The sequence below is a fragment of the Trachypithecus francoisi genome, unplaced genomic scaffold (genome assembly GCF_009764315.1).
Source record: "Trachypithecus francoisi isolate TF-2019V2 unplaced genomic scaffold, Tfra_2.0 Lachesis_group18, whole genome shotgun sequence".
In the NCBI taxonomy this organism is placed as follows: domain Eukaryota; kingdom Metazoa; phylum Chordata; class Mammalia; order Primates; family Cercopithecidae; genus Trachypithecus; species Trachypithecus francoisi.
In genome coordinates, this window is record NW_022681463.1 from 4,221,678 (window position 1) to 4,234,290 (window position 12,613).

Below are 12,613 nucleotides of genomic sequence, written 5' to 3' on the forward strand. Positions count from 1 at the left end.
GGCCTAGGCAGGGACAGCTGAGTTCTCCTCCATTTGTGTGACCAGCACCCAAGCCCTGGGGTCTCTTCGGGGGTAGACACAGGTCCTGGGAGAGTGCAGAAAAGTGCAAGCCTTTCCAAGGCCTGGGTTAGGAACTGACACTGGTCACTTCTGCCACAGTCCATTGGCCAAAACAAGTCATAGCTTAGATTCAAGAAGTGAGGAAGAAGACTCCTACCTCTTGATGGAGGCACTACAAGGTCACTTTGCCAGGGGCACGGGAGGGTTGGAGAATTGGGGCCACTTCTGTCATCTACTCCAACCCTTCTCCACTCTGTTTTGTGTCCTGGGACACTGACCTCTATACATAGTATCCCAGGGCTGCCTCCCAGCACAGGCCTTGGAGCCATTCGCTTAGACTACAGTGTGAATGGTTCTCCCAAGACTGGGCAGTACACAGCTTACACAACCACATGCAGGTGCCCTCAGCGAAGCCATCTGCAAACAGAGGCGTCTGGGCTGGATGACTCTACATTCCTTCATCCTGAGAACTCGCAAATACTTTATACCCAAGATCCTAGCATTTCTCTTCTGGCCTGCCTGAAGAGGTGGTGTGGCTGGCATCCATGCGTGTACTTCCATGCGTGTGATGTGGGTCACCAGCATGCACATAATAGGAACCTGGTAAAGAGGCTGATTAAATGAATTCACATACATGTGTTTGAAATACATTGTGCACACATTCCATTTCAGTTCCCCTCACCCCCTCGAGACCCCAGCAAACATGACACCATCCTGCAAAAACGGGATTAAGAACCACCAGTCTGGTTCACCAAACCTCAAAAGTTCAAAGCTAAAGTTAGAAATAGAAAAACATCAGGAGATTAATTCTCCTAACCTAACTTGACAGAACTGATAAAGGAGGGAGAAGTCAGAAGCTGTGGGCCCAGGGGCAGCGCCAAAGCCCTCTCTCTGCAGACACCGGGTGGGGCGGGCTGGCCCTTACTTCCCACCTGTGACTCCCGGCCCTGCGGATGCATGAAACTTTATATAAGCGAAACCTGAGTCCACCCGCTCAGCCCTCTGGCTCCCCAGCCAGCAGCTGTGTGCATTCAGCAGCTGTGCCCAGATCTGGCGTTGACCAGAGGGCCCTGGAAGCCACATTCAGTGGGCCCACCAACCCAGACAAGGGTGGTCTGTCCAGAGTGGTTTGCAGAGGCTGCCAGCCCCCGAAAATTGTAAGAGTCTGCCCTGTTGTGAGAATTAACCAGTGTTTCTGGATTTGGGTAGCTCCGAGGTTCAAATCTTGGTTTAGAGTCTTCTGGACATGATGGGGAAGGTTTTCAGTGTCAATCAATAAAACAGTAACCACTGCATACTGAGGAATTACTTTGTGACCAGCACATCTACTCATTCACCCTGGTAAGGACCTCACTGCCCCCACCAGTGGATATCACTCATCTCATTTTTAGGAGGAAGAAACTAGGTTAGACAAGTGCTGGAAGTCACAGAGCAAATGGCTGCGGGAACAAAGCCAGGCGTGCCTGACTCTGAAGCACACAGAGGACAGGTCTCCCAGTGTCTTCGGGCAGGGACCTGCGGGTTCGGGGGACGCCAATCCTCCCAGCCCCCGGCGATGCATGTGGTAGAGCTGCGTGCCCAGAGGGATGATGTGCCTCTGCCACCTCCCTCGTGCAGTGAGAGACGTGTGGGCGTCAAGCCCACACAAGACTCCAATCCAAACGGCTAAAATTCACCCTACACAAGAACAAACAGCTCTGCCCCCACCCGCCTCACAGCCCCCATCACCTCCACTTTTTATATTTTAGAGTGATCAGTGGCCTCTAAAGGGAGATTCGTTAGTGTGTACATAGTACTTGAATTTTAAAAGTGTGTGTGGTGTAGATGCACACATGGTTTGAAATCTTGGACTACGTGGAAATCTGGTAAGCCCTACAGAGGGAAGCCTAGGAACCACAGTGAGTTACCCGATGGCACAGGAGCACTGAACTCACGTTCTGCGGCCAGGGAGAAGCACCCAGACTTCTGCAGGTGTCTCCAGGGCAAGGGGCCCTGCCCTGGGTACCTTTGGAGTCATGTCCACTGCAGGACAGAGTTGCTTCCAGATGTCCTGAGAAGCAGGACACCGGCAGTGGCTCCAGGCACTCCTGAGGGCTCCCACTCTGCCCCTATGGCGGGTGACCTGAGCCACTCCCTCCAGTCTTCACTTTTGTCCTGCCTGGGTGCTGGGTTACACTGCAGCCTCCGTCTCGTTTCCTGATCTGGTTTGTAAATTTCTGAAGGCAGTGGTTGCCAATCTCCCCCTAAGTTCAGTGTATGTGGCAGCAGCAGTCTCATTTTCCATGGGAAAGGTCACAGCCTTGGGCTGGAATATTCCGCCTCTGGAGTGCAGCCAGATGAACTGGGGCAAAGCTAACTGCCAGACCTCAGGGTCCTCATCTGCAGCATGGGTATTACAAGGGACAGAGCCTGCAAACGAGAGGAGCATGCTGCCTGCCATGCTGGGCAGACATCTTATTCTCTTTTAAGAAGATGTATAGAAAGGCAGTCAGTGCTTAAAGAAAGCAAGCAAGCAGGCAGATTCTGGAGTGACTTCTATTAATGGAATGAGGGCCGGGTCCTGAGACGGCACCCTTTGGACTCGACTTGGAGAGTTCACAGAGCAGCTGCCCCTGAGAAAATGGAATGCCACACGCGCCAGCACTCCTTCCCCCACTCTCTCAACCCCAGTCAGACGTGTGTATGCATGTGTGCATGTGTATTTACATGTGTGTGTCTGTGTGTGCATGTGTATTTATGTGTGTGCATGTGTATTTATATGCATGTCTGTGTGTGCATGTGTATTTACGTGCATGTGTCTGTGTACATGTGTGCATGTGTATTTACATGTATGGGTCTCTGTGTGCATATGTATTTACATGCATATGTGTGCATGCTTGCGCAGGCATGCATGTGTGTATGCATGTGTTCACGTGTGTGCACATGCATGTGCAAGTGTGCATGTATGCATGTGTGTATGCTTGTGTGTGTGTGCACTCCTGTGTCTGTGTGATGCCAACATAAACACTAGTTTCTAGTCTGGTTCTCAGGAAATCTCTTCAGGCGCTCCTGATTTAAATTGAATTTCAGTTTGTTTGCTTTCTTTTTAGTGAGCCAGCAAATGCAGTTCCAGCTACCTTCTTCCCTAGGCCTGAAACCCAAACCAGAATCACACTGGTTCAAGGTGGAGACAGGACTATAAAGTCACAAGCTTCAAAAGTAAATGTTTATTATTGCAAAAATCACTATTCTGAAACCATATTCAGAGTAGTTTAGTTAGAAGCAACTTGATATAACCAAGCATTCAGTTTGCAGCGTTTAAAATTGTCTCCTTAAAAACACAGTCTGGAGATATCATATTGTAACTTTTCTGTAAGTGACTTAGCCAATCAACAAGTCTTTACTACAGCTACAGGTCACGGGCCTGAGTGAGAACCTTACCCTACTACACATGTGATCACTCACCACGTTCTTTTTAGGGCCAAAGGACCTAAGAAAAGGCATATTTCTAGCAGGTGGGCACTTATGCTTCTCCCCAACCCAGCCCCTAACCAACCCCAGAATCCTAAGACTGAGCAGAAAGCGAGTCTCCAGTTCACCTGGAAAAAAGTATTTTCTTTTTCCTACGTGACATCAGATTTGCTGATTTTCTGCCAGCCTGTGGAAAATCACCTAGGTCTGCCAGTTACAGTTTGGGAAATGCAAACCATACTCTTACCCACATGTCAGGCAAGTCTCGGGTCTGACCTGCTCGAATGTTGGTCTTTTTAGCTCCTTGATTCTTTTGCTCCTTCTCGTCCATATCTGACATGATGACTCTTGACTTCCTACTGCCTCATGCTGTTCTTGTCTTTCGAGTTATGTTTTCTGCACTAGAACCCCCAAGACTCTACTATTTAGGTTTTGTCATCTTCCCTAGCACCTGGCATCATGCAATCAGATCCACAGCTAATGAACTGATCTGGTTCAAATGTAGAAACAACCTGTCGTGACCTGAACTGTGCTCCTCTAGCATCCGCATTCTGAAGTTAGACCTGTCGTGAGCTGAACTGTGCTCCTCTAGCATCCGCATTCTGAAGTTAGACCTGTCGTGAGCTGAGCTGTGCTCCTCTAGCATCCGCATTCTGAAGTTAGACCTGTCGTGAGCTGAGCTGTGCTCCTCTAGCATCCGCATTCTGAAGTTAGACCTGTCGTGAGCTGAGCTGTGCTCCTCTAGCATCCGCATTCTGAAGTTAGACCTGTCGTGAGCTGAGCTGTGCTCCTCTAGCATCCGCATTCTGAAGTTAGACCTGTCGTGAGCTCAGCTGTGCTCCTCTAGCATCCGCATTCTGAAGTTAGACCTGTCGTGAGCTGAGCTGTGCTCCTCTAGCATCCGCATTCTGAAGTTAGACCTGTCGTGAGCTGAGCTGTGCTCCTCTAGCATCCGCATTCTGAAGTTAGACCTGTCGTGAGCTGAGCTGTGCTCCTCTAGCATTCGCATTTTGAAGTCCTAACTCCCAGTATCTCAGGATGGGGCCTTATTCAGAAATGAAGTCAATGCAGATGTAACCGGTTAGGATGAGGCCATCCTGGGGTAGGCTGCCCCCAATGCAATTCCACTGATGTCCTGCTAAAAAGCAGGAATTTGGATACAAAGAAGACACCACAGCACGGACGTCATGTGAAGATCGGACTTGGGTTGCCACAAGCCAGGAACTACCAGAAGCCTGAGAGTGGCCTGGGACAGACCACTCCTTGGAGCCTTCCGAGGGCACAAGGCCCCGCAGGAACCTTGATCCCAGACTTTGGGCCTCCAGAGCTGAGAAACAAATGCCTCCGCATCCAGCACTAAGACCAGAGGCAGCGTCTGACTTTCAATGACGTTCCACAAACACCTAGCCAGGGTCTCTCGGGAGCACGTCACATGGATTACACAGGAAGGTTCTCTGTGTTCTGTTCTCCTGGGACACACAGAGAGAAAACCAAATTCCTTGAGTTTTTCATAGTGAGTTAAGAGACTTCATTTGATGCATTCACCAGTGAAATTAAAAGAGCAATTCATGATTTCCATGATTTTAATATATTGTATTAGTCTTATAAAATTTTCCATCCTCTAAAATTCATCTATCTTGATTTCACCTCCTTTGACTAAATACCCTTAGGGATGTTTAAAGTGAATTTGTGAGAAAAGGGCTACCAGGGCTCCCTAGATGCCACGACCCTGCGAGTGTCTGTTACGAGAGGAGTGTGGGCAGCCCAGTCAAACATCCCGGCCCCTCCTGGGGATAACCAAAGCACAGGATCTCCAGATACAGAGAAGGGAAAGATTTTTTAATCCCATTTTCCTCTCCCCTACAGCAGAAAACATCTGTCCAGTATAAGGAAAAGCGTCTCTTTTCTGAACTGTTCACGTAGTTTGTAATTCCATCTTCTCACCGTCTAACCTTCCACCTTGAAAGCAAAGCGGGAACCTGGGTGGAAAGTTTCCTTTAAACAAGCAGAAGAATCTGACACTCTGTGAACGTCCTCTCTGCTCCCTCCACCCTCTTCCTAATTCTGAAACAGAACAAATGAGTGTAATGGAAGAAACACATTAGGGCATGGTTTCTTAATAAAAGACATATGGGAAGCCCAAGGCACCCAGCCATGTTTCTTAGTTCTGCCCTCATCCCCAGCCAGCCTCATGGCCCATGCCAGGTTGTGAGCCTACAGAGGCGAAGGCTGCGGACCACTTGCCCTCCATTCACTGGCTGTCAGGGCACTCCTGCAGCAGAGGTCAAGTGAAGCCCCTGTCATGTCCACATGAATATTCAGTTAAGTTTCCAAATGCTTCTTTTTAAGGAAAAAACATCCTCAGACTCACATTCCCACATTTCAGTAAAAGTTATTCAGCTTGTGTGCTTGGTGGCATAAATTATCTGGTAAGCATGAAAACACCAAAAACCCAGATAACTGGCTGGGCGTGGTGGCTCACGCCTGTAATCCCAACTCTTTGGGAGGCCAAGATGGGACAATCCCTTGAGGCCAGGAGTTCAAGACCAGCCTGGCCAACATACCAAGAACCCATAGAAAGAAAGAAAGGAAAGGAAGGAAAGAAAGGAAAGAAGGAAGGAAGGAGGGAAGGAAGGAAGGAAGGAAGGAAGGAAGGAAGGAAGGAAGGAAACCCAGATAACTCTGCCTAGGAAATGGAAAAAGCTCACAAAACTTCTGAAACACAGGGCTCTCAGAGGCAGAGAATGGCTAATATTTTACTCCAAAAACCTACCTTTGAACTCCAGAGAACCAGTAACTATGTCTACAATATGCTACCTTGGCATTAAACTTTCATTGTGACAGAGTCAGTTTAAAACAAACCGGGCGCGGTGGCTCAAGCCTGTAATCCCAGCACTTTGGGAGGCCGAGACGGGCGGATCACGAGGTCAGGAGATCGAGACCATCCTGGCTAACACGGTGAAACCCCGTCTCTACTAAAATATACAAAAAATTAGCCGGGCGAGATGGCGGGCGCCTGTAGTCCCAGCTACTCGGGAGGCTGAGGCGAGAGAATGGCGTGAACCCGGGAGGCGGAGCTTGCAGTGAGCTGAGATCCGGCCACGGCACTCCAGCCTGGGCGACAGAGCGAGACTCCGTCTCAAAAAAATAAAAAATAAAAAAAAAAAATAAAACAAACCAACTGGAGCTCAGGGGGAATGAAAAACAACTTTGACCTAAGAAATTTCCAAATGACTGTAGTTTTAGAATATGTTGAGTTGTTTCAACTTGGCTTCTGCAAGCTCAACATTTTATTCGTTCTTCTCTTTGTTGTTTTAGAGATGAAATGAAGGCTACCGTTTTCTAGGAAAATCTTTCTATAATTTAAAAGAAGACGGTTATTTAAGTCTGCCAATCAATATTAACACAGTTAATATGCCAAACAACATATTCTTTGATGGCGTCATGTTTTTATCAACACAGCATATGATGTTTCTTAAAGCTTTGCTCTTAGAGATGGAAGAGAATTTTATTTAAGCCTATTTTGGTGAACTTTGCATGTATTTCAACACTTTTCAACATCTGTCTTTTATTACCAGAGGTACCAGTATCCAAACAGCAAAGTATTTTGAATGCCTTGAAAGTCAGATCCTGCTCCTTAGCCCTCCTGTCTTAAATCATAATTTCACTGTGACATCAGGTTCATTTCTAAGGAACATTTTTATTTCATGGACAGGCAGGCAGCCATTCACTCTAATATGCAGATTCCGTTTTCATAAAGATGTTCCAAGTAAGAAAAATACCTAAAACTGGAATGCAAGCCAAATTCATATTAAATAAAATGTTTTCTGACCTCATTTAAAATGCAGCACCAGAATATGTGCATGTGTATGAATAAGATTAAACATTTTACTTTTTCAAGTCACTTACGTGGCATTTTGTTTGTAAGTTGTCATCCTGTATGAGGGCCAATACACTCCACTAAAAACTGAAATCCTTCTTCTTAATTATGATACACTTCAGTTTCTACATTTAACACCTGTTAAATAACTGTTGCTCTTAACGCTATATATTGGCCACCCCCACCTCCAGCCCCCGAGAAAACACCCTGAGAATAATATGTTAGTATTTTGAGTTACAGGGAGACATCGTTTTTAGAAGCTCTCCTGTCTCCTCGGCCCTGCTGGCCGGCTTGTGGGCGATGAAAACAAACTTTAATCACTTCCAGAGATTCGGGTCAGGGTTCACACGCTCCAGCCTGGGAACCACCAGCCGGAAGGGAGAGGCAGTGCCTGCAGGACTAAAGGTTCTGTTCAGAACCAGGGAGGGACCTGAGAACGAAATCTAGAATTTCAAACAAGCCTTGAAGACTGCCAGGGCTTTAGACCCTGTGTCTGCCGTCCTCTCGGCTCGGATAGGTGGGGAATTTTCTCGAGGGGGAAAGTAGTAGATCATTTCACAGCGCAGCCCTCAGCTACAGATGCGTGCATCTTAAAAAATACAGAGCAACCGGTCAATTAACCCGGGAGGCGAAACTCACGCAACGCCACCGGCAAGAACTGTCCACACAAAGCCAGGGGAGGGAGCCGCACGGCGTCGGAACGCGGTTTCCGATCCGGCTGCTGCCAAGAAGCGGAGCCGGCCCCCACGCGGAGGGGCAACTTAGCGTTCCCGGGGCGCAGAAGCCCCGTCTCCTCGCCGCAGGGCACTCTCCTTCCCGGGGACCCCCACCGCCCGCGCCGCCCCTCCCCCCGACCCCCTCCTCGGTCCCCTCCCCCTGCCCCGCACACAATGGCGCCCCCCGAGCTCCCGCCACGGTCCTGGCGCCGGCCGTACCGCCGCTCCGCGCACAAAGGAGGGCGCACGGGTTCCCCGAGCGCGGCCGGCCCCAGGTGCTCCGCGCGCATCCCGGGCCGCAGCGGGCCGGACCGGGGGGCGCGGGCGGGGGCGCGGGCCGGGACTTACTTTCTCGATGGTCCCGGGGAGCAGGCGCTCCAGCAGTCTGCAGAGGACCACCCCATCCTTCAGCGACGCCTGCAGAAAGCCCTCCGGGTCCGAGATGGTTTTTTTGGGCGACTCCAGCACCCCGAGGGTGATGAGCCACGTAACGGTCTGCTCCGCGGAATTCATCGCTGCGGCCCGGGAGGCAGGCGGGGAGGGGCGCGCGCTTTCACCTCGGAGCGGCGGCCCGGCCCGCGGCCCCCACCGCCCCCGCCGCCGCCGCCTCCTCGCCCATGGAGCGGCCGGCGCCGGCGATTGGCTCGGCGCGGCCCAGCAGGTCCGGCCCGGCCCGCTCCTCCGTGCGCCCCGGCCCGCTGTCAGGCGCTTTCTCAGGAGCGGCTCCGGAACCTGCGGGCGCCCGCCGCCGCCCCCGCCGCCGCCCCCCGGCCTCGGCCGCCGTCGCCCAATGACATCACCGCCAGGAGAAGAAAGACGCGGCCGTCCGCCCGGCCCGCGCCCGGCCCGCGCCGCCCCGCGCCCTGCGCAGCCTCCGCTCCAGGCCGTGCGCGGGGCGGCGGCGGCGGCGGGGAGCGGGCGGGGAAGGGAAAGAGGAGCGGGGAGCGGGGAGCGGGTGGGGAGGGAGCCGGGGGTGCCCGGGGTGGGGGGCGGGCGCGCACCTGCGCTCACCTGCCCCGGCCCCGCCGCGCGCCCCGCGCCCCTGGCCCAGACCCTGGGAACCCTTTGTTTATGTTTTGAATTCGTGAGCGTTGAAATGATGAAGTACTTCCCAGAATGCTCTTTTTATTTTTGCCGGTTTTATTTCAAGGTGGCGGGGAGAGGCTGAAAACGAGACATTTGTTTCCCTTTGCTACCTTGCAAGCCGGTCATTACGGAACACAAATGATGGTTCCATCTGCAGCCAGATGGCTCTGAATCGGAAGGAACCGACTCTCCCGAGCGCGGCGCCGACCTCACCGGGCCGGACAGGGGCCTGCGTGACTCCGCTCTAGACGGACGGTGACGCTTCAGACCCTACCGGGGGAAGGTCAAGGAAACGGCGCGGCCTGAAGTGGGGCTCTGCGGAGGGCCGGGCCGGGCGCCGGGCTGCGTCTCTGGGACGCCGAAGATCTGGGCTGTGAAGGCGCCACGCCGAACCTTGAGAGCCCAGACGGCAAGTGTCGCGTCATGCGCGAGCTTCCTCGAACAACTGATGACACGCACACATTGACAGGCGAGGAAGAAATGGAGCCGCTTCTTAAAAGGACGCGGGCCTCCACTCACTCCATCTACTGTCCCTGGGCGCTCCCCCAGTTTGCTCGCTGTGACCCGCGGGCAGTTTAACAAGCAAAGGGCTTACTCTATGCCAGGCACATACATTAATCCATTCAATGACAAAGGCTAGAAAGCATATAAAGCTTCCAAAAATAATCAGAGGCTTAAGTCGTCTCCCTCTGCCTTCTGCCGGTGGATTTCTCTTGCAATCACTAATTGCTTTTGTTTCTAGCCTGAGTTAAGTAGTTAAAATTTTCTTTGCAAAATACGCAAAATATTCAAATGGCAGTATGAATTCTGGATTACAAGGACAATGTGCTCAGTGATAACAGCGACTGGTTAGGAACCCTCACAAAGTGCTGTCGACTGCCTCGCCTCCCACCATGGTCCCCTTTTACTGATCAGATGCTGAACAAGTGGCAGAGATGAGACCCAAAGCTGGGCTCCTACCAGGAAAGGCATACCTAACCCGCTCCCTGCTGCTGCCGTACAAGCTTTCTAGGAAACAGGAGGGCAATTAACAGCTACATCAAGGCTTGTACCCAGTGTCTTCATGGAAGGAAATATGTCAACCCGCGGGGGTGGTTGTCCACCGAGACTCCTGTTCACTTTCCTTACTGCTGAATTAGAGAAATAATTTAATGCAGTCCTTACCATTTCGAATCCTACTAAATTCGTTCTGGTACTTATAAGCTGGTAGACTTGAGTAAGATTCAAATAGACTCAATTGAATGTCCTAGAGAAAGCCAATTCCAGGGAGTGGCCTTAGGAAACCAGTGGAGCAGAGATCCAATTCTTGTCAGACTGGAGACCCACAGTCCACCTATTACAACTCCTCTTTTCTTGCTGGGGAGAAGCCCAGACTTTTAAACACTTTATGGTTACTAGTTGCGTTCTTTTGTGTTGGGTATATATTAATTTCAGAAAAGGGGTTTATGTGGAAGGGATTTTAGAAAGTAACATTGCTGAAAGCTAGATACTTTTAGGTGCTTAATTGAGTTGTTTTAGTATCCAAAGTGGGCATTTTGGTTAAACCTTCCTTATCATTTTTCCAAGTTCCTATTACAGAGGCCACGCGGAGTGCAACCTGTTCCCCATCACTTTTGGGCTATTGGGTTAACTCCAGTTAAGACTATTGTCTAAGGAGAAGTTTAGCCCTTTCTGTGGCTCCGCTCTGGCCTTGCCTTAAGTGTGGAGAACGGCTTTCCATGCAAGCCTGTGTCTTCATGTCCCTCCTTTCTAATGAGAGGATGTCAGCCTGGCTGCTTGCTAGTGCCTGGCAGCCACCTTCCACTTCACTGTTAGGAGTTCACCCACAAACCCTACTGCAAACCAGTTACCACCCAAAGCTCAGCTGAACCATGCTAACTCAGCGTGTGTGAGGTCGCTATAAAAATGCCAAAATCGGGCCGGGCGTGGTGGCTCAAGCCTCCCAGCACTTTGGGAGGCCGAGATGGGCAGATCACGAGGTCAGGAGATGGAGACCATCCTGGCTAACACGGTGAAACCCCGTCTCTACTAAAAAAAACACACAAAAAACTAGCCGGGCGAGGTGGCGGGTGCCTGTAGTCCCAGCTACTCGGGAGGCTGAGGCAGGAGAATGGCGTGAACCCAGAAGGCGGAGCTTGCAGTGAGCTGAGATAGTGCCACTGCACTCCAGCCTGGGCGACAGAGCGAGACTCCGTCTCAAAAAAAAAAAAAAAAAAAAAAAGCCAAAATCTAAAAAATAAGGCAAAATCCACTCCAAACTTAAACTGGACAAGCAGATGACCATTTACCTAGAGTGGGTAGTAATCACTCCCTGTAGAACTGCCTTTATCCAGTTGGACCCCGTCTAGACTGGAGAACGCACTACGAAGTGGCTCTGTGCAGCTCATTGTATCTGCTGTGTGTTATTGTATGAAACAAGGTCCTATTCATTTGGGATAAATACTGTCAAATGCTAAAATTAAAAGATGTAAGGCAGGAAACATTAATTTATCGACACATATGGCTGGAGAAGTATGCAGGATCAGAAAGCGTTTGACCAGTGTAGTATATTATGAAACATGACGCCAACAAGACCTTTATCCTGGTTGGGTTTTCCCTAGAAGCAGACCCTGAGCCAACAAATTGGGTGCAAGTAGCTTGCTAGGGAGTGACCCCAGGAAGGACAGTGAGGAAGGGAAGGGAAGCAGGTAAGGGAGGCAGGGGGTGAAAATGAGCACTAGGCTGTGTTCCCCAGGGGGCCTTGAGAAACAAGTGGAACAGGTCTCAGCACCTTCTGGCCAGAGGGCAGGAAAGCTGACTTTACCCATGGACTGTAGATTGAGGGCTGCCCCCGGCAGTGACCTCTGATTCAGCAGAGCCCAACGTATCTTTTGGGGGACAATTCAGCTGCAGGCATTAGCGTTATTTCATGAGCCAGCGCCTCCACTGCACCTGCTCCACATGCCAGTTCCACACAGGTGAGAGGCACAGTCACTCTGATGGTGCAGAATGAGCGTGGGAGATTGACACTCATGGTGCATCAACAATGGCTTCTGTGACAGTGAGTTTTATGTGTCAACTTGACGAGGCTACAGGGTGCCCAGACATTTGGTTAAATATTATTCTGGGTGTGTCTGTGAGAGGGGGTTTTGGGATGTAATGAACATTTGAGTAAAGTAGATGGCCCTCCCCAATGTGGTGAGCTTTATCTAATCAGTTGAAAGCCTGAATAGGAAAAAAGACTGACCTTCCCCAAGTAAGGGAGGATTTTCTCTGGCTCTTCAGCCTTTGGGCCCCCTGCAGAGCAGATGTGCCCACCTCCATAGTCACATGAGCCAATTCCCTGTAACAAATCTTGCTCCCCTCCCTCTCCCTTTCTCCCGATTGATCCATTGGTCAATAGAGAGAGATTCTATTGGTCTGTTTCTCTGGAGAACACTGA

At 50.7% G+C, this 12,613-nt stretch overlaps 1 protein-coding gene and 1 long non-coding RNA gene across 12 annotated transcripts in view; one reads left to right on the plus strand and one right to left on the minus strand.

The window, feature by feature from the left end:
- Nucleotides 1-9,542, minus strand: part of ARHGEF7 (Rho guanine nucleotide exchange factor 7) — a 181,657-nt gene extending 172,115 nt beyond the window's left edge. For 8 of the 11 annotated variants that reach the window (XR_004428955.1, XM_033177226.1, XM_033177223.1 and 5 more), the window contains exon 1: nucleotides 8,455-8,882. Coding sequence is in view for 10 of the 11 variants with exons in the window: in XM_033177226.1 (XP_033033117.1) it covers nucleotides 8,455-8,619 (165 nt within the window). In the remaining variant the exon portion in view is untranslated. Of the gene's footprint in view, nucleotides 1-8,454 lie in introns of all 11 variants that reach the window. The other 3 variants (XM_033177221.1, XM_033177228.1, XM_033177224.1) reach the window with 2 other exon arrangements.
- On the plus strand, nucleotides 8,468-10,355 carry LOC117063498. The gene is made up of 2 exons (XR_004428956.1): nucleotides 8,468-8,599; nucleotides 9,257-10,355. It is a non-coding gene; the product is annotated as an uncharacterized LOC117063498 (long non-coding RNA).
- Nucleotides 10,356-12,613: the final 2,258 nt, after the last annotated feature.